The sequence below is a fragment of the Leishmania donovani genome, chromosome 28 (assembly GCF_000227135.1).
Source record: "Leishmania donovani BPK282A1 complete genome, chromosome 28".
In the NCBI taxonomy this organism is placed as follows: domain Eukaryota; phylum Euglenozoa; class Kinetoplastea; order Trypanosomatida; family Trypanosomatidae; genus Leishmania; species Leishmania donovani.
Window position 1 is genome coordinate 721,326 of NC_018255.1, and position 23,344 is coordinate 744,669.

The 23,344-nt window shown below is 60.6% G+C and overlaps 6 protein-coding genes across 6 annotated transcripts; all 6 read right to left on the minus strand.

Annotated features, from left to right (window-relative positions):
- Nucleotides 1–1,349: 1,349 nt before the first annotated feature.
- LDBPK_281950 (DNA repair protein-like protein) lies at nucleotides 1,350–5,147 on the minus strand (the record flags this gene model as incomplete). Its single annotated transcript, XM_003862246.1, has 1 exon — nucleotides 1,350–5,147. The coding sequence occupies one exon, from the start codon at nucleotides 5,145–5,147 to the stop codon at nucleotides 1,350–1,352; it is 3,798 nt and encodes a 1,265-aa protein (XP_003862294.1).
- A 1,030-nt stretch (nucleotides 5,148–6,177) lies between these two features.
- LDBPK_281960 (hypothetical protein, conserved) lies at nucleotides 6,178–6,855 on the minus strand (the record flags this gene model as incomplete). Its single annotated transcript, XM_003862247.1, has 1 exon — nucleotides 6,178–6,855. The coding sequence occupies one exon, from the start codon at nucleotides 6,853–6,855 to the stop codon at nucleotides 6,178–6,180; it is 678 nt and encodes a 225-aa protein (XP_003862295.1).
- A 612-nt stretch (nucleotides 6,856–7,467) lies between these two features.
- Nucleotides 7,468–10,365, minus strand: LDBPK_281970 (C-terminal motor kinesin, putative; the record flags this gene model as incomplete). The annotated part of the gene is made up of 1 exon (XM_003862248.1): nucleotides 7,468–10,365. One exon carries the CDS (start codon nucleotides 10,363–10,365, stop codon nucleotides 7,468–7,470), a length of 2,898 nt encoding a protein of 965 aa, XP_003862296.1.
- A 1,296-nt stretch (nucleotides 10,366–11,661) lies between these two features.
- LDBPK_281980 (hypothetical protein, conserved) lies at nucleotides 11,662–12,528 on the minus strand (the record flags this gene model as incomplete). The annotated part of the gene is made up of 1 exon (XM_003862249.1): nucleotides 11,662–12,528. The coding sequence occupies one exon, from the start codon at nucleotides 12,526–12,528 to the stop codon at nucleotides 11,662–11,664; it is 867 nt and encodes a 288-aa protein (XP_003862297.1).
- An 819-nt stretch (nucleotides 12,529–13,347) lies between these two features.
- LDBPK_281990 (hypothetical protein, conserved) lies at nucleotides 13,348–15,363 on the minus strand (the record flags this gene model as incomplete). The annotated part of the gene is made up of 1 exon (XM_003862250.1): nucleotides 13,348–15,363. One exon carries the CDS (start codon nucleotides 15,361–15,363, stop codon nucleotides 13,348–13,350), a length of 2,016 nt encoding a protein of 671 aa, XP_003862298.1.
- A 3,534-nt stretch (nucleotides 15,364–18,897) lies between these two features.
- LDBPK_282000 (hypothetical protein, conserved) lies at nucleotides 18,898–22,680 on the minus strand (the record flags this gene model as incomplete). The annotated part of the gene is made up of 1 exon (XM_003862251.1): nucleotides 18,898–22,680. The coding sequence occupies one exon, from the start codon at nucleotides 22,678–22,680 to the stop codon at nucleotides 18,898–18,900; it is 3,783 nt and encodes a 1,260-aa protein (XP_003862299.1).
- Between the last annotated feature and the right edge of the window lie 664 nt (nucleotides 22,681–23,344).

The window sequence follows — 23,344 nt, forward strand, 5'->3', positions numbered from 1 at the left end:
TATGGTTGTGAGAGGGATGGCAAAAGAGAGGGAAGGAGGCGAGGCGAGGCGAAAGCGTGTTCACGCGAACAGAGCGAAGACACCCGTGTAAGTTCTTCGTTGTTTGTGTGTGCGGACGAGCGGCTTTCTGTCGGCTCTTTGCAGCGGTAGTGAAGAACAGCAAGAGAAGGCGGGTGGGAGATAGAGTGGAATTGGAGAAGCGAGGGAGGGGGGGAGGCGTCAGTTTTGCTGCGCAGGCGATGATGACGATGAGTTGCGTAGCGTTGCCGCTCTCGAGGTGTGTGTGTGTGTGTGTGTGTGTGTGTGTGTGTGTAAGCCTCCGTGAATAGAAGTGTTTGACGTCTGTATATGAGTGTGGTAAAGTTTATGTTCTTCTCGTCGTGTACCCTCGTAAGGAGCTTTCGATGCGTGTGCGTGTCTGTGCTGATGTGCGTTGCGTCGGTACTTATGGGGGTCGGTATGGGTTTATGGGTGAGCGAGTAGGCGTCGGTGCTGGACGAGTGCCACTGTGAATCGCTGTGGGGTCTGTATGCCTCAAGTCGGTGCTGATGGTGGTCGTGTAGCGGTGCTGCTGCGGCTGGTGTGCAGTTGCGAGACCAGGTGAGCGAGGCACAGGACGGCACAGAAAAGTAAGGCAGAGGAACAAAGAGAAAGCACTGGTGAGGAAAGGAAAGGTGGGGTGAAGCGGGCTCGAGGCGCCACGGGCACTTCTTCCTCGCAAGACGCCGAAGACACACAACGGCCCGCAAGGGGAACAGAGAAGCGCCGAGCGGACGGTGGAGAAGGTCCTTGCACATGCAAGAGCCCACGTGCATAGAAGCCAAAAAAACAGTCAAGAGGGTTGGCGAAGCATGGGTACATCGGCCCCCGCTCGAGGGTCGGCGCGCAGGTAGGAGGCGGGGTGAGCGAGAGGGGTGTCCAAGACGCAGAATACGAAGAGAGCCCGAGGAACAGCTGACGTCGCTGATTAGGTGAGAGAAGAACGGAGCGCAAGCGCACAAACACACTCGGAGAAAGTGCGCGCTGCTGCATAGCCTGCTTGACCAACGACGCTACACGCCATTGTATTCAGGTATCATGTCCATCACCGCCCTGCGGGGATGACAGCGACGTGCGCGAGTGTGGATACTTGTCCTGGTGGCTGCCGATGCCTTTGGTGCCTGTTGTGTTAGATGGGTCGGACGTCCGAACGGCTGCGATCTGACAAGGACGCCGAGTCGGTGTGCGGAGGCACAGTAGAACAGGAGAGACAAAGAGAAAACAGAGAGTGCAGATATATACATATATACCGCTGTGATAGCCAGCATCACCACCCCAGCCCACTATCACCCTTCCCGCTGCCCACCCTCCTATTCCCCCTCTGCCTCGTCGTCCTCCTCGCTACTGTCGTCATCGTCGCTGCTCTCACTCGACTTCTCAGGCGCGAACAGCTCCAGCAAATCGGCTGTGCGCAGTCGCCCATCCCCGCCGCCGCCAGCGGCGGCCGCGCCTGTCACACTGCTGCTGAAGCAGTACCCGCTCAGCGCGCGTTTCCGGTCGCACAGTTGGCTGATGTTCTGCTCAATCGTGCCATCGGCGATGAGCTTCGTGAAGGTGACCGGCTTTGTTTGGCCAATACGATAAATTCGGTTAAGCGCCTGCTCCTCCGTGCCAGGGTTCCACGATGGCTCCATCAGGAAGCAGTGGTTGGCACAGGTCAGGTTCAGCCCCACACCGCAGCTGCTTATCGTGGCGAGGAGGACGCGCGGCGACGCTGGCCGAGCCGCGTCATGAAAGAGCTCCAGCAAGGACTGTTTCTGCTTCATCGTCATCGACCCGCTGTAAAGCGCGCACGAAACCCCAGCCGCTTGCAGCCAGTGCTGCGCACAGCGAAGGTACGTCAGGAAGCTGCTGAACACGACCACCTTGTCCTCCGCCGGCAGAGAGCGGATCGTGTCGATCAGGTACTGCGTCTTCGAGCTCAGCTGCAGGCTCCAGTTGTTCATGTCAGATAGATCCAAATGCAGTGGCACTTCTGGGGCCGGCTCGGCTGGACTCGTCCTGCCATCGCCAGCGCGGTCAGCTCCGCCTGTAGACGTGTTCGGCTGCTGCGCCGTGCGGTCCAAAAGCTCCACCGGAACCAGCAGCAGCTCCGACGCTTTCGAGTTGCGCTTGCACAGCGGGCACCGCCGTGTTGCCTGCAAAGCGTGCTTGATGCACTCCTCGCAGAAGACGTGCGCACAGGGCAGAATAGCCGGACGGTTCACTGTTTCGAGGCAGATGATACACTCGCGCGACTCCAGCTTCTGGTGCTTAATCTCCTCGACGAGGGACTGGACAAACTCCCTGGCTTTGATGGTGCGCAGCCGGCGAAGGACCACCGTCTGAATAAACTCATCGATGGCGCGCGCCGTCCGCTGATCCTCCTCGCGTTGATGCCGCGCCTCCTCGCTGCTTGCACAGTTGGTGGCAGCAGAGGTGCGGTCGATCCCATCCGGCGAAGCGGTGGCGCCGCGGCCAGCCTCTGCACCCGGCAGGCGGTGGCACCGGCGGAGAGCCGCTACCACGATGTACGGGTGCAGGCACGTTTGCCGGCAGCGCACAAGCATTTCGAAGGCAGTCGTGAAGGTGGCCAGCGGCGTGCGAGCCGCGCACGCCTCGCGGTCGCGCAGCGCGTTCAGCTTTTCCGTTGCCTTGGCGTGAATCGACTGGTAGAAGCGCATCTCCTCGCGCGACAAGCCCACGGTGTAGGTGATCGCCCGTTTTGGCGGCAGCTCCAGTATGGGCTTCCCATCCACAATGGAGTCCGGTGTGCGGCGAAGCAAGATAGAGCCGAACAGGATGCTGAGCGCCGTGACGGGGCGCGGATGGAGCGGGTCGAGGTTGTAGTAGCGAACAATCTCGTTGTTCCACCACACAAGCGAGCTGAAATGCGGCACGGCGAGGAAGCGGAGGAGAGGATAGAGGTCGTTGAGACTGTTCTGCACTGGCGTCGCCGTCACGGCCCAGCGACAGACGCCACTGAGCTTGAGGCACGCGCGACTCTGATGTGTGCGCATGTTGCGGATGTAGTGGGCCTCGTCCAGGATGATGCGACCCCATCGGATCATGAAGAGCTTATCCACCTCTGTCTGCAGCCGCCGGTCAACATCGTAATCGTCCACGCTCGAAGGGAAAGACGAGCCCTCGGCAAAATCGTCTACGTCGGAGAAGTCAGCGGCCCTCGCCGGAGAGCCGCCTCCGCTCCTCATGGCCCCTCCGTTGGCATGCGTGTGGCCGAAGCGAGAGGCGGGTGGCTGCTTTTGGCAGAGCGTCTGGTACGTGGTCAGGACGTAGTCGTAGGACTGCGCCACCTGGAAGAGGCTGAGGTGGCGCTTGCGAGCTCCGTAGTAGACGAGAATGCGTAGCGGCGCCGCGGCAGGCCGCTGCACGCAGTGTCGTATTTCACGCACCCACTGTGTGAGGAGGGAGGTCGGGCAAACAATGAGCGTCGCCGCCGACTCCACCAAGGAGCCGGTCACGCGATCGATGCGTGGCACCCGCGTAGTCTCGCACAACGCGATAAGCGTGCGCGTCTTACCTAGACCCATGTAGTCGGCGAACACACCGCCGCGCACGGTGCATATCATCTCCTGCCCTCTCATGGACATGTTGGTATCGTCCTCTGCGCCGCCGTTGGGGGTGCGGGTGGCAACACCCGAAGAAGGAGGGCACGATGTAGTTGTCAGCGCACGAGAGGCGGACGATGCCGTACACGAGCTCTCCGCATCGAAGTCTGCGCCCTCCCCGAAGGCTTCACCTCCACCACGGCCGCTGCCGCCAGCGTAAGTCACACCATCCTCCTCATCGCCGCGGCTGACGGCGCCGCTGTCGATAGTGCGCGTCGCCTCCTTCGTCGCGATAAGCGAGTCGGTGTCCCCGGGCGCCACACGCGCGCGAAGAAGCGGCGGCTGCTCGCGCGACAGCAGCCAGTAGAGCGCCTGCAGCTGAAAGGGACGCAGCTCCGCACGTGCCCGCATCGTCGCTGGAACGGCGGCGCACGGCAGCGTGTCGAACTTCACCGACTGCAATGCTTCCAGGAAGCGGACCAGTTCGCGGTGGCCAGCCGTGTCGCGCGACGCGATCTCCTCCTCGTCACTCCACTCGCCCCCGCTCTCCCCGTCATCATCGTCGTCACTATCAGAGAAAGACGAGGACGACGACTGGGTGCTCTGGCTGCCCAGGGCCACGGGAGAGAGAGACAAGGTTGCCCTGGCGGCCTCCTCCAGAACCACACGCTGCGTCGTGGCGGCGACGCCAGACGGCGCTGGTTCCGGTGCGTGTTCGCCCCGCGGACGGCCGCCGCTTCCCAGGCCTGCGAGAGCCCTGGAAGGGACTGGTGCAGCGGCAGACGCGCCGAAACCAAGCGGCGTGCCACCGGACATGGCGGCCGAGGGGCTCGACTTTTGCAGAGAGGCGCCGACGTCCTTCATGGTGGTCGTGAAGGAAGCGATCGCCGCGGGCAGTGTTCCGTCGCACATCTCGCAGGTGCGCCTCGAGGACGAGTTAAGAAAGGTGCATCGGGGACACGAGATTTCCCCTGGCCCTGCAACAACGACCGGCTCATAGCCTGGCTCTCCACCGCGTGCACCCGCCGGTGCACCGGTGGAGCGAACCTGAGAAGACTCTGACATCGGTGCAGGTGAGCCGACCGGCGAAGCCGAGGGGAGAGACGCTTCAGGCGACGCCTGCGGCGGTCGGGGCCCCTCCACGCGGTGGCGACGACGATGGCAGAGCGCGCAGCTCTGCATCTGAGCCGTGTTCTCTGCTGCGCATCTGAAACACCACCACGTATGCGGTGGGTGCCTGCTTACCACAGTATGTGGGTGCGAAGACGGCGAGGCTGCAGGGAGATGCGGGACACTACGGTTTTGGCCCGCGTTGTCACTCGAGTTTGCAAAATGCAGCTGCTTCGGCGCCGCGGGACAGGCCAGCGCACCAGTATCGCCGTCGCGCTGCCGTCGACGATGCTGACGCTGAGAGTTGCGCGGTGCAGCTGCCGAAGCTGCCGACGCACTCGGTGTTGTCACTTCTCCGCTCTGGCGCTCCTGCTGCCGTTGGATGCCAGCATCGATGGTCGGCGATGAGAACTGGTCCAGGCTGGCCAAAAATGCATCCACGTCCTCCATGGCGGTCCGTGAAGCCTTCCGTCACACCCTACGGCTTCTTCGTCGGCAACAGCAGCCAAACTCACTTGGACCAAGGAGGAGGAAGAGAGACACCTACACTGTGCGATGGTCAGTAAGGGGGGAAGGGGGGCGACGCCCTTTTTCCTTCCTAGCCCCTCCTCGGGCTGGATGTGTGTGGTTGCGTCTATGTTGATGTGAATGTGTTGGGAGGAGGGGAGAACAACCCGTACAAAGGCAACTCCACTGGAGCGCGCGTGCAGGAGGGAGAGGCGGGGCGAACATGAGGCTTGCAGAAAAGGTAGGGAAGAGAAGCGACAAGAGACACATTCTGACCGCATCGTGGCCCAAGGGCCTCCCCCTCCCCGCAGAGGCTAAGAGCGGGAGCGAGAAGGAGCGAAGTGAACGAGGTAAAACGACGGAATGAGGCGAGGAAAGGAAATACATGCACAACGTATTTCCTACGCATATATATATATATATAGCACAGAGACGAAGGGGCGAGGGTGTGCGCACCGGGGCATGCCTTTCTCCCTCTCTACGTGTATCGCGCGGCATCGATGATGAGGCATGTGCCCCCCCCCCTCCCTCCTTTCCCTACTCCCTCGCGCCCTTTTACATCCCAAAATGGAGCACGTTGGGTTACTGGGTGCCGATATGCGCCTTTTTTCTATTTCTCATGTCATGTCCGTTACCAGAACATGTGCAGGTGGCGGTCGGTAAGCACGCGGCAGATTTCCTCGGGTGGAGTGAGAGCAGCAGCGACGCTCGCTGGCGTCTGTGCGTATGCCTGTGTGGCGGATACAAGGGACAAAGACGTCCCTCTCTCGCAACGGCCGGTCCGTCAAGTTTCCGTAAGCGCACACGCACGCACACAGCACACCTCACCCCGCCACCGTTTTCCAAAAAAAAAAAAAACGCAAATGCATACAAGACACACACACGCATGCATATACGTAAGTTTATATGTGTGTGTGTGGTGTGTGTTTTGTTGTATACGTTTATGCAATACACCATTGTGTTGCTTGAGTCCTTATTTGGCGTCCTTCGGCTCCCACTCAAGACCTAGTGTCCTCATCCGGATGGCCAGGCCCATCAAGTAGTCGATGCACTCAACTGCGCCCTTCGCCTTCTGCCAAGTGTCGGACCAGACATACATGCCATGCCGGCGCACGAGCACCGCGCACGACTCTGGGTACCTCTCCATACACTCCGCCATGGAGGCCGTCAGGTCCTTCTCAAAGTCGGTATTTTCTATGATTGGGACGACGAGGGTATCGCGAAAGCCCAGCGCCTTCTTCGTTTCGTTGTTGATAATGCCCTTGATCATCTCGATGTGGGAGATGCGGAACTCGCGGTCGCATAGGAGGCTGATGAGGACACAGTTGGCGGAGTGCGTGTGCAGGCACGCCCCAGCGCCGCGCAGGCGGTAGGCGTTGAAGAACAGCGGTGTGCACTCCGATATCTTTAGCTGCTTCTCCGTGCGCGGCTCCTCGACGACATCCTGGCTGGCGTTCAGCACGAAAATCTCGTTCGGCATGATGCGTTCTTTCTGCACACCGCTAGGGGCGATGTAGTAGTTCTCGCCCATCTTGATGGAGATGCCGCCGCCCGTGCCGGTGGCCCAGCCAAGGTCGTAAAACTTGCGGCAGAGCTCCGGAATGAGGTTGAGCGGATGCTCCGGATGTGACTCGGGAAAGATGTCGGACATGGCGTCGCGCGAAGTGTGGCTGAGATGGGTGTGTGTGTGTGTGTGTGTGTGTGTGTGAATGTGTCTATGTGTGCACGATTGAATCGGTCGCCGGTGCAGCGATCCCCATAATGGCAGACAAGGGCGGTGAAAGATGTCGGGGTGGCCAGCCCCACCCTCAACAGCAAACCGCCGTGTTGTGAGCGAGTGCGAGTGGATGGAAGAAACCGAGCATCATCATCACAGAGGGAGGAGACGGACAAGACGGGATGCAGAGGTGCACGCACGAAACCGTGCACGCCGCAGCACCGGCGTGCGTCTTACGCGTACCTCCTTCACTGTCCCAGTCTGTCGCTCACCTCCAGGAGGGATTCGCGAGACATCAGCACAGGGAGGAGCGCGTGAGATGCAGAGTTATCTGCTGCGAGCAGCAGATGCGCGGCGTCGCTCCCGCAGCGACGCACTGGCGAGGAGGGAGAAGATAAGTTAATATATAGGAGGGATCTAACAAAAAAGGGAACGACAAGTGCGGTAGAGGGAGGGGCTGAAGAAGAGAGGAGAACGCACGCGCGCGCACGCTTCTCCGTCCCTCGAGCGGGATGGCGCAGCAGAGTTGAGGGGGAGAGGTGCTGCCTAAATACTCGTCACGCGCTTCACAGACGTGCCAACGTATGTTTCCTGTACCCGTGCCGCAAACCGCAGCGAGTTCAAGCTCTCCAGCGCGTGCGCCTTTGCATTGGAAACCGTCACGATCATCAGCATCTTCCCGCCTTTCGCGCCGAGGTAGTTCTGGAGGAGATACGTGAGCTTGCAGTTACGCCACGGCACCACCGCCCCGCAGCGCAGAGCGCGGATACACTTGCCGAGGTCCAACAGCGAGCGGTTGATGTTCACCGCCTCCTTGAATTGCTTGCCCTGCACACCGCTATCGTTGACGCGCTCGCTGCCTGCGAGGTCGACTAGGCAGAGCACCCCGTCGCTGCGTTGGCGAATCGTGGCGTTGGTGCCGGAAATGTACAGCGTGAAGATGCAGTGCGAGCGCGAGGAGACATCGTTGAGATCTGTCTTGGCGGTGCTTCGCTGTAGCACCGCCTGCTTGTAGAGCTGCAGGAACTCCTCCATGCTACGTATATTTCGCTCTATCACATTGGTGATGTGCGTGCGGTCTCCACTGTGCTTGATCGTGTGGTACACAGCAGCGGAGGAGGACGCTGTCGGAGCTGTGTGCTGCTGCTGCAGCATCACCTCGTATCGCGCCGACCCACTTTGAAACAGGTCGCGGATGACATCGTTGTAGATTTCGATAAACGTGCAAGACAGCTCATGGCTCCAGCCCTCGTTGGCGAGCTCGGCTTGCCGCTGCAGTATCGTCTGAAGAGCGCGTGGAGTGACGCCGTACATCTCCGGCCTGCCTCGCACGTCGCCCTCCATGGTGAAGGTCTTGCCGCTGCCTGTTTGCCCATACGCGAAGATGCACACACGGTAGCCGTCAACGGCGTTGCGCACGAGTGGCTCGACATCGCGGTACACCTCCTCCTGCCGCGCGTCGCCAGTGAAAACCTTGTCGTAGGTGAAGGTCTCCGCGAAGCTGCTGAGGCCTGTCGAAGTGGCGTTGGAGCGCGTCTGGTGGATTGTGATGGAACGCCCGCAACTGTACGGCAGATGTAACGCATCAGCAGCAGCACCCACGGGAAGATGCGCCTCCTCCTCTCTCGAGCCCTGCGCTGTCGAAGGGTAGAGGAGCGGCATCACGGCATGGGCGGAGGCTGCCGCGGCACTGCCTGCCGTTGCCGTCGGCGCTGCCCCACGCACTCGCAAGAGCCCGCCCTGCTCCGCCCTCCGGTTGGCGTCGCTGAGGTCATCTGCCTCCCCGCGATCCGGGAAGGAAAAGACGGGTGCTGCTCCTTCGTCGGCAGTGGCGTCGGCCTCACCGTCCCCCATGACACTCGTCGTGGCCATGCTTGACCTTGTCGTGGAGCAGCCGCTACGCAACCCACCCCCACCGACATTGCGCCGGGCGTCTGTTTTTGCCACGGCAGCCCCTGCGGTGCTAGTGGGAGTACTCGCGACCGCCAGCATGCCGGCTGAAAGAGTCGACCCCATCGATCCACTGCGGCTGGGCAGCCGGCTGACGGGGGGCATGGCGACAGGCGCGACCACAGTAGCCGCAGCGCCCTCTCCCACGCAGGTGCAAATATCGTCTGGCTTTGACGAACGAACGGCCTGCAGCGCCGGCGCCACGTCGCATGCGGTTTCGTCGCTTGGCAGTTGCGACGCCACTGGCAGGGCAGAGCCCTTCACACGGCAGTAGACACGAATAGAGCCTTTCAGCTCCTCGCAAAGCGAGTACAGCTCTCGCCGGGCCACCTCGGTCTCCATCGACTGCACATCGATGCGGTGCTTCTCCTTGCGGAGTCGCTCCATCTCCAGCACCAACTCCTTCACCTCCCCGCTAAGGCCATAGGTGGCATCCTTCATGCGATCCTCCTCTTGCTGCAGGTGCTCAAGGGTTATCGCGCGTTCCGCCGCCGTGCTCTTCGCGCTGGCCAGCTCCTGCTCCAGCCGATCGCGCCCGTCTGTCGCCAAAATGATGGCATCCTGCGTTGCCTCCTGCTCGCGTTGAAGTTGACTCACAGTCTCTCGAGAAGTGCGGATGCGATCCAGCGCTCGCTGCTTCGCTGCCAGACAAGCCTCCTCGCGTGCGCGCAGGGCATCCATGAAGCCTTGGTAGCGCGCCACTGTGGCACCGTGGCGTGCCTCTACACGCTGCCTCTCGCCTTCGAACTCGGTGAGCATGCCTTCAATAGCGTCCTGGACCGCCTGCGTCTCCTCCGCGAGCTTATGCGAGTACTGCGTCAGTATCTGCACCTCTCGCTCGAGCTGTTCGCGCTTTTCCCGCCACGTGTCCCAAAGCTGTCTCTCGGAGTCACTAGGAGATGCGTCTGTCGGCGAGGCAGCGTTGCCGCCTTTGGCACCCGCCGTAGCGGGAGAGCTCGCGCCTGTGGCGGCATGATCTACGCGAGAGCGAAGGCCAGCAGCGCCACGCCCTCTCCCTGGCAGTGGCGCCGCGCTCCGAGGCGTGTTCGGCATGAGGGAACGTGACAGAGGCGGCCGAAGCGGCTGCTGGGGCCGGCCGCGCCTCAGCGGTGCGCGGGCCGCGGTCGAGGATGCCGACTCTGCTGAATCGCTACTGCGCACGGAAGCGTTAGCGATGCCGTCCAGCGACAAGGCCGCGGCGGCACGGGTCGTCGTGTTGTTTGCGTAGTGGGGCCGCTGCACCGCTTGGGCAGTAGTGGCATCATAAGAAGCTCCTGGTGTCGTCACCGGAGAACAAGGTGACGAAGCCTTCTTGCCACTGCTCTTATCCGATGCCACGTTAACCACCCGCGAATGCATCGGGATATGCGAGGCAGGGGAAGAGTAAGACGAGGCTGCGGCGGCCACAGGCATTCGCTTCGCAGCAGTGTTGCCTGGCCCGACGTTCTCGGCCTCATCGGCAGCCACTCTCTCGCGTTTTCTATTGTGCCGCATGCCACCGCCGACGACGACGACGGTGGCAGGAAAGCGATTGGGCAGGCAACTGGGAGAAGGCGCGCTTGCTCTATCACGCTTGCTCTTTCCCTTCTTTGCTTTTTCTTCTCAAGACGCGGCAAGAACGGTGTGTACGTGGCGCTCTACAGATGTGGTCCATGCGGTGAGGGTGCCGTATGCGAATGCTTCCGGTCGCCAAGCGCGAGCGTTAGAGAGGGAGAGGGAGAAGGCGCGAAACGGAACACGGGAGAAAGAGTTACACCGAGGCCGGGAGGCGAGTCCGAATGTTCTCCTCCATCGGCCGGACTACTGGGGTGGCGTGTGTGTGTGTGTGTGGGTGGGTGGGTGGGTGTGGGTGTGACCGCACTGCTTACACAGAGGCCGCACCGGCAAGAATAGAGCGCATCTTTTTTTTTTCACAAGGACATCGATACGTATGCACGACTGTGCTTGGTATGCGCAGACGAGAGAGCAGGGTCACCTGCTCTACCAGCTTCCTGCCTCACCGAGTGGAGACATAAAGTGGTGGTGGTGGTGTGCGCGCGAAAAGGGCAGGAAGGAGGCGCGGGCTGTCGGTGTGTTTCACTGTGTGGCCACATGCACATGTGGGCGTGAACTGGAGGGAGAGATGAGAAAAACAACACAAAGAGGAGACACGGAACCACTCACGCGCACACACAGAGAGAGACACAGACAGACGCACTGATACGAGAATGGCTGTACATGTTTGCGTAGAGCTGAGGACAGGGAGTGTGTGAGAAGGAGGGGGAGGGCGGGAAGGGACAGGATACAGCTGTGTACCCTCCCTCCACGCTTCATCCTCCTCCTCTCTCTCTACGACCTCGCTCCGCTCAGAAGATGATGCCACACCTCCACCGTTGGCAGGAGGAAGGAGGAGGAGCGGGGTGTGCAGGTGCCCGTCACACAATGAAACAAAACGACAGAAGCACCACAAAACAGACGCGGCACCGGGCATAGCGCGCATAGGCAACACAGGAAAGCAGCAGAGTTCGCTATACATCAGCCACAACTGCACAAAGACGACGGAATAGGCGCCAGAGAGGTGACAGAAAGGAGGGAGACGCGAAGGAGGAGGAAGGGGGCAACAGCGACGTCGCCGCTGCAGGGATGAAAACCCTAAAGAAATCTGCGGCAACGGCGCACAGGAGGGCAACGGACAGCAATGCAGAGTCGGACAGAGAAGCGGCAGGAGGTTGCTGAAAGACACGCAAGAGGTGAGGCTCACACACACACGCACGCCAGCCCGCATGCGCGACCAGTGCCCCTGTCCTGCCCTCAAATGCGCTTGAACACTATGCTCTGCGTGTACCAGAAGTTGTCGTTGAGCGAGCTCGGCAGAAAGACGGCGTCCGACGGCTTCTTGACATACTCCTTTGGCTCCTTGCGGGGGTCGTAGCCGCGGTACGGGTCCTCCCAGTACTCTATCGTGGTGGGCTTGTCCTCGACATAGCCGGCGGGGCGCCATGGCTGGTCAATGCGGAAGTGGGTGAGCACCGGCTCCGGCCGCTTCTCCCTGAAAGGCACCGTCATAATGTAGCAGCGAGACGTCCCCGTCGCGGGGCTCTCATCAAAGGTGAACCCCTCGCGGCCGGCGGGACGGAACGGCTCCGCTGGCATCTTCTTCTTCCACTCCTCTCGCTCACGACGCTCGTTGATGCGCTGCTGCTCGTAAATGATGGCGATATAGTTGCTTCCCACGTCGGACAGCGCGACGTGGGCGTAGCCGTAGCCGGTGCCCTTTTGCGCCGGTGAAGTGTACACGCCCCGCGGTGGCAGCTCCCGCTTCGCGATGGCCTGGTCGTGCTTCTCTGGGTACTCTGGGACGTGAGCGTATGGGGTGGCTTGAAAGCACCCAAAGTACGAGCCGAGACCGGCGGGCTCCGGTGTGGGACTGGAGTAGACGAACCCGTTCGGCGTCAGGTTCTTCTTCGCGCTTTCCAGTTGCTGGCGACGGCGCACCGCTTCGGGGTCACCGCCGCGCTCGCCATTCCAGAAGTGGTGTAGCTCCTTATCAAAGAGCGCGTCGGGGTTCGTGCCGGTCTTGGGGCGCGAGACAAGGAACGTGGCGCCCTGCGCGCGGGCATCGATAGGCTTCTTGTACCGATCGCCCACGCCGAGGTAGGATGGGATGGAGAAGACCATGATGCTCACTCTATGGAGTAAAAGATGTACACGGGCGGCACGCTCGCAAACGAAAAAAAATTCGCGGAACACAAAGAGCTCGTGCGCGGCGAAACGGGATGGAGGCGCAAAAAAAAAATGCATCCTCAGGTGTGTTGAAGAGGGAGAGGGGAGACGGAAGGGATGGGGACGAAAAGAGAATAGCGACACGATGATTATGATGGCCATGACAGTGCTCGATAGCCGAGGCGGCCCCGTCCACATTACCCGCTCGCTTTCCACAAACGTCAGTCCACATCCACGATGGGTATCATCAGGAACGCACGCACACTTCAACACGTACGCATGCTCGCACACAGCGGAATGGAAGCTGCTACAGCGCAGCACCGGTGCCTTCGCCCGCCACCATCATCGACCTGTCCGTTTGAGTGCGACTCGGATATGCACTTGTGATGGTGCATGCGCGCTTGGCTACCGCGTCGTTTCACCTCTAGGCACATCTGCACGGATTATGGCCTACTCTTACTTTTCTTTTGATGCGGTGCGCTTAATGCCAAACACAAAATGAGTGATTGATCAGTGCGTGCTCAAAACGAAGGCAAGAGTGGGCGAGAACGACCTGTCGTACCAGCGCTGCCTCAGTACAATAGAGGAGTGCGCACAGCTGCGCCAAAACGCTACTCGAGCCCAAGCGCATATGCCTGAGAGCTGATGGGCATCGCGTCTCCCTGGGCCCTCCGCCACCATCGCCCCCTCACCACACACACACACGTACCCCACAGCTTTCCCTTCCTCCGTCCATCCGAGAACGGCGTGGCTTAAAAAGCGCGCCAACCCCTTCTACCTGGCCACTTTGGCTGCCTTCAAGGTAATCACGTGCACGCCAATCAGCCCCACCATCGAGGTGTAGAAAGGTCCAATCATCCCATCCGCGAGCAGTGCTTCAGCCGCCGTCGCCGTCTCATTCGCGCCGCTGTCATGCCACTGCCCGCTAGCAGAGCGCATAGACCCGTCCTCAAGGATGACATCCGGCATCAACGCGCAGACAACCTGGTCGGGGTTGAGTAACTGCGCCTGCCGGTCCCAACCACCGAGTGGAACACAGCCGCCGTCGTCGCCGCTGTGGTCTTCGCTGATACGCAACGACCCGACCACTTGGCGGACAAGGTTGTAGCTGCGCACTTGCCCAAACGTGCGTACAGAGGAGAAAAACTTCTGCATGGTGGTATCCTGCCGGTGAGTCTGCACAACGATGCAGCAACGCTTTTTTTTCAGGGTGCCCGACGTGTACGGCGCCGTGCTGCGCGCGGTGAGAGCCAGGTGAATTGTGTCGACCAGTGCAGGAATGACGTCGGTGTCGTAGATACAGTCGGCCACGAGGGTCACGTCCACCTCGTCCTTCATGAACATTTCCTCGTTATCGGCGTGGTTCAGCCAGTCGAGCAACGCCGCGCGATGAAGCGGCGGCGTCGGACCCCTCTCCAGCCCACGCTTGGCAGCCAGCGACTCGGAGACAAGGCGGATGCCGTTTTCGGTCATGTTGAAACGCATGTTGTCAACGATGGACTCCTGGTAATCCGTGGCGAGGAAGGACGCGACGTGCTGCTGGTACTCCTTCATATGGTGCAGGTACACCGGCGTGAGGCCGACCCCCGCGCCAAGCTCCAGGATGCGCAACGGACTGCTGCACACATTTGTACCACTACTGCTGCCGGCACTGCCGTCATTGCTGCTGCGCAGGCTACAGCTAGCCGTAGGGCCCAGTGACAGTGGGGTCGGCATGGTGTGCGGGTGCAGCCCGTTTGATGTCGCCAGCAGTGGCGCCGGGGATGCACTGCTGTTCGATGTACTGTTCGTCGCGCGCGGGAGGCCGAGAACGTCCGCCAGCATGTGCGTCTGCCCTTTCAGCTCCTGCGCGAGCAGCTGAATCATGACAAAGGCGGCTGGCCAGAGCGAGAGGCCCACGTTGGAGAACTGCTCACAGGAGACACGGATGCTGCTGAACTGATCAAGCGGCCGCACAGCAGCAGCAGCGGCGGCGGCAGAGGCTGGGGTTGGTGCTGGTGGATGTGGCGGCAGCGGCACCTGCTGACGCTGCTGCTGGTGCTGGTGGTGCCTCGGCGACCGCTGCGACGGCGATGTGGGTGGAGAGCGTACGGACGCCATGGGCAGAAGCACCTTCGAGTCGTCGTTGACCAGAATGCACGGCGGCATGCCATGGGGGGAAAGGGTGTGTGTGGGTTCGCTGTGGGAGTTTAGAGACCGCTGAGAGCTGCCCGTGTGCATCTCAGGAGACAACGAGGCACGCGGTGAGGAGCCGGGGGGGACGGAGTGCACCTGTGACGGCGTCGGAATCGCAGACAGTGGCATTGACGGGCCAGAAGGCGGTGTTGAGGTGGCAGGCGCGCTCGTGATGGCAGGGGTGTCTGGCGCACTAGCAAACGGGTTGTAGAATGTCTTGAAGCAAAACCCCTGCTCACTGGCCCCCCCGAAGACGCTTACCCGAATAAACTCCTCCATCAACTCCGTCTGCACTGGGTCCTCGCTCGACGTGGAGGACAGCGCGTAGTCGGCAGCGTACTGCTCCTCTACCGAGTTTATGTACGCCTTGAGCAAGGCTCGCACCATTCGACGACGCGGCGGGTACTTCTTCACGACGGGGTGCCGCACAAACCATTCCACAGCGAGCATCTGTGCCTCAGCGCTGCACCAGGCCACACCCTGACTCTCGCAGTCAGCCTGAAAGGCGCTCAGCACAATGGTTGGCGGCGCACTCTGTAGGAAGAGAATCAGCGACCGAGGAAAGCTGCACTCGAAGCTGCAGAGCGACGGCGTGTTCCGGGGAAGAGGCTCCATCGTGATGCGACAAAGCCAACCCAACACGGTAAGCCGTGAGAAAAGGCGTCCTTGAGTGCGCACGGCTCGAGAAAGAGAAGGCACACGCGCAAGGGCAGCCGCAGGAAGCAGCCTGAGCGAGGGTGAGCACCACCGCAGGGACTGCCTCTCCTGCTGCCACTGCCGTCGATGCTGGTACACGCGATAATGTTGGTGCGGAAGCTAGGGTGGCCAAGGCAGCTGACACGAGAGAAACAGAGAAGAGGCAGGAGGAGCGAGGGAGAAGATAGTGACGCTTGCAACACCTGCCCGTCAAGCCGAACCAAATTTGAGCAAGCACGAGAGCCGAAGAGAACGACACATCCATCAAAGATGGCAACCTCGCGCGCACCGCCAACAACATAAGACGAAGATGAGGAAGACGAAAGGTGTAGGAGCGCAGTCGTAAAACACAGAGCAAGCGAGCGAGTGAGAGGGGGGAGGCGGAGCAGGAGAGAGTACGCGTGTCACCCGCAATCAAAATACGGACGCGGTGGCACACACACACAAACACAAAAACGCATACACGCACGAAAAGAAAGCACGCGAACACACGGAGCGCGAAAAGGAGCACAACAAACAGAAGAAAGGAAGAAGAACAGATATCCAGCCCGCAGCGATGCAGCAAGAGCACACTGTCGCCAACTCCGAAAAAGACGCAGATATACTGAGTATCTCTTCCTCTCTCTCCCTCTCCACTCCCCTCCCTCCAGATATAGATACAGATATAGATGTATATAGAGAGATGTGTGTAATAGGAAGAGAACGCAAAAGAAAGAACAAGGATACGTGCCCCCAAGGGCAGTGCGTGAGGTGAAATGGGGCGGGTGAAGGGGGGGGCAGAGATTACAAGGCGTTAAGCATTTTAACTGGAAGACAATACAAGGAGGTGGTGCCACACAAGAACTTTCGTTGCGGATGCGTGCTTGACCGCTGCAGTCGCAGCACAGGCACCCACGGTATCAGAAAAGGTGAGGATGCCAATGAAAAGGGCACCGTCCATGAATGTCCCTCGCCTGTTTTGTTTTGCTTCTTCGTTCACCCTCCGCCGTGTAGCTTGCGGCTGCGGTGTCTCGGCGTGCTGGCACCTGTGCGTGTGTGCACGTGCCGAGGGGAGACCGGAGAAGCGGACGGGTAAGGAGGCGCGCACACACGCGCGGCACAACCACCAGCGGTTTCTTTTGTGTTGTCGGGGGTCTCGTCCGCGGAAAATGGGGGAGGGGGAAGCGAAAAGACAGCCAAAGAAAGTTTCGAGAGGGCAGGCATTTGCACACAGAAACATCCCCACCCCACCCACCTGGCACAGGAGGGCGGAGAGAGAAGCTAGTGTCGGGGCGGCGTCTCTCAGCCCGGCCAGCGGGAGACATCTGTGGACCGATCCGCATGAATGCCCGCGTGCAGAGGGAAGCGCCTCCGGGTGTTTGGCAATACGGCTTCGCGTTTGGTTCGATAGTTCTTCTCACGAAGCAGCCGTTATAGGTCCTCGCCTCTAATGCGAGGCGGACGCAGGTACGGTGGGCTTGCACCGAAAAAGACTTGGGAGCGCAAGCCTTGCGGCTGTCAAGGAGACACAAGTAGAGACACTGTGTGTTGAAAGGCAAGCACAAGGCGCACCAGATTCCATTGACGCGGCTCAAGGCCACTGTAGTTCGTTTTCGCTTCCGTGACTTCACTCCACCACTGCCTTCCGAAACCTCTCCGCTCAAGCTAAAAGGTGAGAGCAGAAACAAACAAAGGTGTCGACGCCAGCAGCCAACTCGCACCTGTCCGAGAAGCGAGTCGAAGAGGTTGCGAGGATACATGGAACGGGTTCAGCGCCGTCGCGGGATGAGAAACAGCGTACGAGCCACATGAGAATCAAACCGGAACGGGCGATGGAACTGGGGAGAGCAACGAGAGTCGAGTGCGACGAGAAAGGTGCAGCGGGGGATGGAATGAGAAAATCACGCGCACAACCAACAAGCGACACTCACAGAGGTCAGGGAGACGAGGCACAGCGCACAAGCAGCTGACACGGTGAAGGGTAGAAGACAAACAGTAATAAGGAGCACACCAACAGACAGAAGCATCGTCTTTCGTCGTGTAGCCGCCGCTGCCGCTCCTGCCTTCATGTGTGTGCGTGCGTGTGTGCGTGTTTGCGTGTGCGCGTCAGGAGTGCAGAATGCGGAGAGACAGAAGACATGGGATAATCAAAACGGGGAGGAGGGAGTGTGGAGTATACCGCAGCGCTGATGCGTGCGTGCCGACTACTCTCTTTGCGTATCGTCCTCATCTTATCGTATCCCAACCCTGCGTCACCGTCCTCTCAATTTGGGCTATTCGGTGCTGTTGCTGCTCAGCACGTCCTTACCGGCGCTGCGTCGGCCATGTGCGTCTCCCCTCCCTTTCCCCGCCGCCTTCCCTTCTCTTCTACGCGCGTCTCCGGCGGAGGCGGTCGCGGGGCACCCTTTCAAAGGTTGCCCCGCGAAACGGCACCGCAGCGTTGGCCATTTTCCACGACGTCGTCTTTCGATGGGGAAAGAACGCAAGTGATCATCCGATGCTGTACGAGCGTCTGCGGTAGTACAGAAGTGTTGTGAGGAGTGCAGAGGTGCACCGTGGTAAACCAGGAGAGAGCGATGATGAGGACGGGCAAAGTTAGGGAGAAGAGTAGAGACATGTGCGGGTGAGTTGAAGGGCGGTGCTCTGGCAATCATGTGAAGTGGCGGTTTGCGGGCCGTGGGGGGAGGGGAGGCAATACCTGTGGCAGTGAGGAAGAGGGGTCCAGAGGGCCAGCTAACGAGACGGCAACGAAAATACGAGAAGGAGGCGTGTTTCCTTCCTTCCACGCATCTGCGCCCTGCCCTTTTCCTGAAAGCTTAGGTGTTTGTCTACCTCGTTGTCGTTCATTACGTACACGTGCACGCACACACACACGGGTGAGAGAGAAAGAGGGTAAGGGAAGGGAAGGAAAGGAAGCGACAGCCTGTTACGCGATCCGCCACCGTTAGTGCAGAGCAAATCATGCGCCAACACACACGAAGACAGACAACCGTGGAGGTGCACGGTCGAAAAGAAATCGGCTCCGCGTTACACGAGAAGTTAAATGCGGCGTTTGCCTCCCTCCCTTTTTCTCTCTCTCGTGTGTGTGTGTGTGTGTGTGTGTGAGATGAGTGATGTCGTCGGTTAGCCGTCCATGGCCACGGCACAAAGTATGTGGCTTCTTATACTTAAAAGCAAAACATGCCCGTCAGAGAGAAATACAGAGTCGCCGACAGCGCTGCCGAAAGAGTGTAGGCAGTGCTTGAGAAAAAGATAGAGATGGTGTCGGGTCATCACCATCAACGGGCACATCGAGTTGAAGAAACTCTTGAGCAGGTGTGCGGGCAAGGACGACTGAAATGGTGAGAAGCGCTTGCAGACATATGCTACGCGAGCTTCACAGCAGCCCCCTGGCGCTACGCTGGTGATAACCACCTCTTCGTCTTCCTCCGCCACCGTCAGCGCCAGCTCCGACGGCAGCGCAAAGACCTGCTGTCACTTGCGGGACTTATGCTGCGTGCGGAATTCTCGCATGCGGGCCGTGTCCTTCTTCGCCTTCTTCAGCCCCTGCAGATACGCCTCCTGCTCCTTCGCCGCCTCCTTCGCCGACCGCTCGCGCGCGCGCTTCTTCGCCGCGTCCTTCTTCTGCGTCATGGCATCCGCCCGATCCGCGAAGGTGTCAAGCAGGGCCTGCCGTCGCTGCTCCCGCGGCTCTGGCGCTACCGTGGTTGCCCCTTTGATGCGCTCTTGTAGGGCGGTGCCCCGGTTGATTGGAATGAAGTCCTCCTTCATGTCGTACGGAAGCTGCATCTTGAGGTTACGCGAGAGCAGCACCTTCTGCTTCGTGAGGTCCTCGTCCTCCTCGGCGACCCGGTGGCGGCGCTTGATTTCGGTGTACTCGGAGTCGTCGTTGCGGGGGAGAGGCATGTTGTAGTCCAGCCGCAGCTCCCGCATGGACCGCATGCCGACCCACTCCGGATCCACCAAATTGCGTTGCATGGAGCAGTACCGCGGCGGCTCCACAGATTTCCACGCGCTAATAAAGACAATGTCGGACGGGAACAGCTTGTCCTCAAAGGTTGCACGCACGAGCCCCTGCTTGCCTTTCATTACAGACTTAATGATACCGCGGATGCCTGACACCGTCCTCAGCTTGGCTCCAATGAACTTCGCCGCCTCCACGTCGCTGCTGAACATGCCCTTGATGAACGCCGTCGTCTTCTCCACTTTGGCCGGCGTGCCCGTCAGCTTCAGCTTCTTCACGATGGGCGTGGAGACGTCATTGCCGATTGTGTAGCCCGTGCACGGGATGCGGAAAGAGGACACGCGCGGGTCGCGAACCGGGATGGCGAGAAACCCGGTGTTTGGCGGCGCCACAGGCGCGTAGAAGGCTGCCATACAGTGCATGTGCAGTGGCGTGTACTTGAGGTAGCGGCACCGCCCATTCGGGTCCTCCGTGGAGAAGATCGGCTGCGTCTGAAAGCGGCGCCAGCCCATCGAGAGAAGCAGCGGATCCTGCGCCTTGAGGATCTTCGGGAACCACCGATGGCGCTTGATGCGGGCCTGAACGATACGGAACTCATCCTCGCCGGCGTTGATGCCGCCCGCAATCAGCGGTACAGCGGGGTCGAACGCCTTGAGGAACTCGACAGGGACGCTATCGATCACAATGCGCAGATAAAGGCCACTGAAGTAGCCGACCAGCTGGATCTTCTTGTCCATGTCGTCACCGACATCGTCGAGGGCCTCGTTGATGCGCTCCTTCTTCTCCTCCACCTGCCGGTTCAGACGGTGGTAGTAGCTGAAGGTTGTGTTCTTGCCGCCGTCGACGTTGCCAGTGTCGTAATCTTGGTCGAACGCGCGCTTCTTCGCCATCTTCTTCTGCAAGAGGCGCTCCTGCTCCTCCGTGAGGCTGCCGCCCTGTCGCACAACGGCCTCGGCGCCCGCCTCCGCTTCGGCGGTGCGCTCCTCCTGTGGGTTGACGCGGCGCCTGCGCGGGCGCGGGTGGCCATCCTTGCCATCGTCGTCGCGGTCGTAGCGCGTCGCCTCGTCAAAGAACTCGATGCCGTCTTCGCCGTCGAGGCCGGCCGTTGTGGCTGCCCGTCCGTTGGCCCGGCTGCCGCCGTTGCCGCTATGCGAGGTGCCGTGCGCCAGGAAGCTGGAGACGAGGTCATCCAGCTCCTGATCGGCTCCGCCCACGACGCTGTGGCCAGCCTTGCCGCTGCCGTCCACCTCACCGCCGTCGCTGTCGTCGTCAAGGATGTTGTAGCCGTCGTACTCGTCATCTACATCCGCCCCCTCACCTTGACGAGGGGAGCCTTGCCCGCCGCCGCCGTATCTGATGGACGCCAACGCGTTCATCCTCCTTGGGGCGGCTGCGGTGCCACGCGAGCCGTTTCTGGCGCGGCCAAAGCCGAGGTCGTCGACGCCGTCGCTGCCGAAGCCATCCTCACCGTTATCGGGCTCGCCATCTCCCTCAGACCAGGAGGTGGAGGAGTCCCCAGCAACACCGGCGCCGCTGCGCCTGTTGTCGTGGCGCGTCATGGGCTTCTCCCCACGCGCCTCCAGCTCAAAGTCCTCATCGTTGCTGTCGTAGCCTTTGCTGTCCTCCTCTGCGGCGCCGGCGTCCTCCTCGTCGACGCCCTCCGCGCCGGCCTCCCAGTTTCCAGTGACGCAGAGGTCCTTCAGCGAGCGCAGCATCGAGGCATCACTCCAGTCATGCTGAATGGCGTTCAGACGAATCGCGTCCGGGTCGTTGAGCAGACGGGGCGCCAGAGCAGCCTCACTGCTGCCCCCGCCATCATCGTCTCCGCCTGCGGTGGCCGCCGCGTCCTCTCCGTCATCGGCGACCCCAAAGTCGGAGAGCTGGGGTCCGCCGCGCTGCTGGCGCTCACGCTCTCCGTTATCGTCTGAGTCGATAACAGTGTCGTTGTACGCACCCTCGTCGCCTGCGTCGTTGCTCCAGTCGTCGTCGTCTTCGGCGTCGGAGGGCATGCGAACCTCCTCCATGTCCAGCTCCATTGTGTCCTCGTCTCGGAAGTTCATTGGGCGGCGCCGGCGAGGCACAACGCGCAACTTCGTCTGTGCCGCGTCCATCGGACGCACATTCTGCAGCTCCCGAAGCAGCTGCAGACCCTCTCCGCTGCGTTCGATCGCGCCCTTCGCGGCGTCCTCCTGGATGTAGATGGCGTCGTCGTCGTAGCTGATACCGCCTACGTCGCAGTACGGGGCATAGAGCTTCTTCTGCTTGAGGCTGAGGTGGCGCATGCGGTGGTTGCCACCCTCCTTGCTGTCGCCGCTGAACTTGTCCAACTGGCAGGGATCAGCCTGGTGGGAAAGGTGCGCCACCGGGAAGTCGCCGAGGCCGGGAATGTGCACCAGCTGGCCCGGCTTCATCGGCTTTCCGCGGGCGTAGCCGTAGAAGGCGACGGTGCGGCTATGCAGCGGGCTCTTCGTGACGACGTCCGGGTCCGTGATGTCCTCGATGCGATCCATCACGACGCAGCTGTGTGTGTTGCGCCAGGCCTGAATCTTGGGATCGACGCAGATGAGCAGGCGATGCAGGTTCAGCACATCAGTCGGTCGGTACATGCCTCGCACCATAGGGGAGAGGCAGATCAGCTTGGCGCCAGCCGCCACCTCATGCCAGAAGCGATGCCGAAGAAACTTCTTGCGCTTCTTCATCGCTTTTCCCGTCTTGAGAGTGTCGAGGTGCGAAATCACGCCAAACATCTTCGGAAACCCGTGCACCTGCGCGATGTTGAGAAACTCAAACGTCTCCATCTCGAAGCCGAAGCTGCCGTCCACCATGAGCAGCACCAGGTCCGCGACCTTGGCCACGTCGCACATGGAAGCCAAGGTGTTGGGGCACTCCATGAAGGTGATGCGGCGTGAGCGACCAGCTATCACCGTCACGGGGCCGCGCACCGAGGCCAAGTTGCGATTGGAGTAGAACTTTACCATGGAGCGAATCAGCGTCGTCTTGCCAACGCCGGGTGGCCCAACAACGGCGACCAGCAGCGGTGGCTCGGCCACAACGTGGCGCAGCGTCTTGTCCATCGTCGGCACATGCAGGGCAGTTTCTTTCTTCTCGATGGAGCGGTAGAGCTTCTGCGCCTTGTGGCCGCCCGCGCTGGGGCCCTGAAACGCTTTTACATTGCTGCCGCGGTTCGGTTCTAGGTCGATGCCGGAGCGGCGCTTGCGCAGCGCGTCCTTCTTGGCGGCCTTGTTGCCGACGGTCTTGCTCTTGTGGGACTTGTTTCTCTGTGGCTCGTCCATTGTCGCCTGCGGGGTAGCCAGAGGGGGCGGGGCGCAAAAGGGGGCGGCTTCTCCGCCAGGTGGGAGAGGAAAAGAGAAGAGGAGGGAGGAAAGAGGAGGGGCCGCGAGCGTTCTCCTTGCCCCTCTCTCAATCTGCACGTCTGCTATTATGCGCGTCCGAGTCTGTGTAAAGTACCACGCTCACTGAGACAAGGACGAGAGCAGGAGCAGCAATGGCGACGGGAGATGTGCAGCCCACAAGAGAGAAACAGAAGAGGCAATTACAAATGCAGGCGTGCATGGGCAGCCGATGATGATAGCAACGCGCAGGAGAAGAGGAAGAGCGAAGGCGAGAGAGGGACGGAGAGAGCTAGCTGTGGAAGAGGAGGTGGTCGTCGAGCGGAGGCACACATCTAAAATGCAGAGAGGGAAAGTGAAGCAAGCTGCACTGTCGATACGACCCGACCTTTGCACTTTCTTCCATCCGCGGCAAGAAAGGAGGGGTGTGTGTGTGTGTGTGTGTGTGTGTTTGTGTGTGTTTGTGTGTGTCAGGTGGGGGAGGGAAAGGTAGAGTCCACAGCTTCCGTGCGTGAATTTCGTACGAGCCGATAGAATGCGCACCATCTGCTCTTGGCCCAGTCACTCCAGAACTTAGCACTGGCAAGGAGCTGCGAGAGGGGGTAAG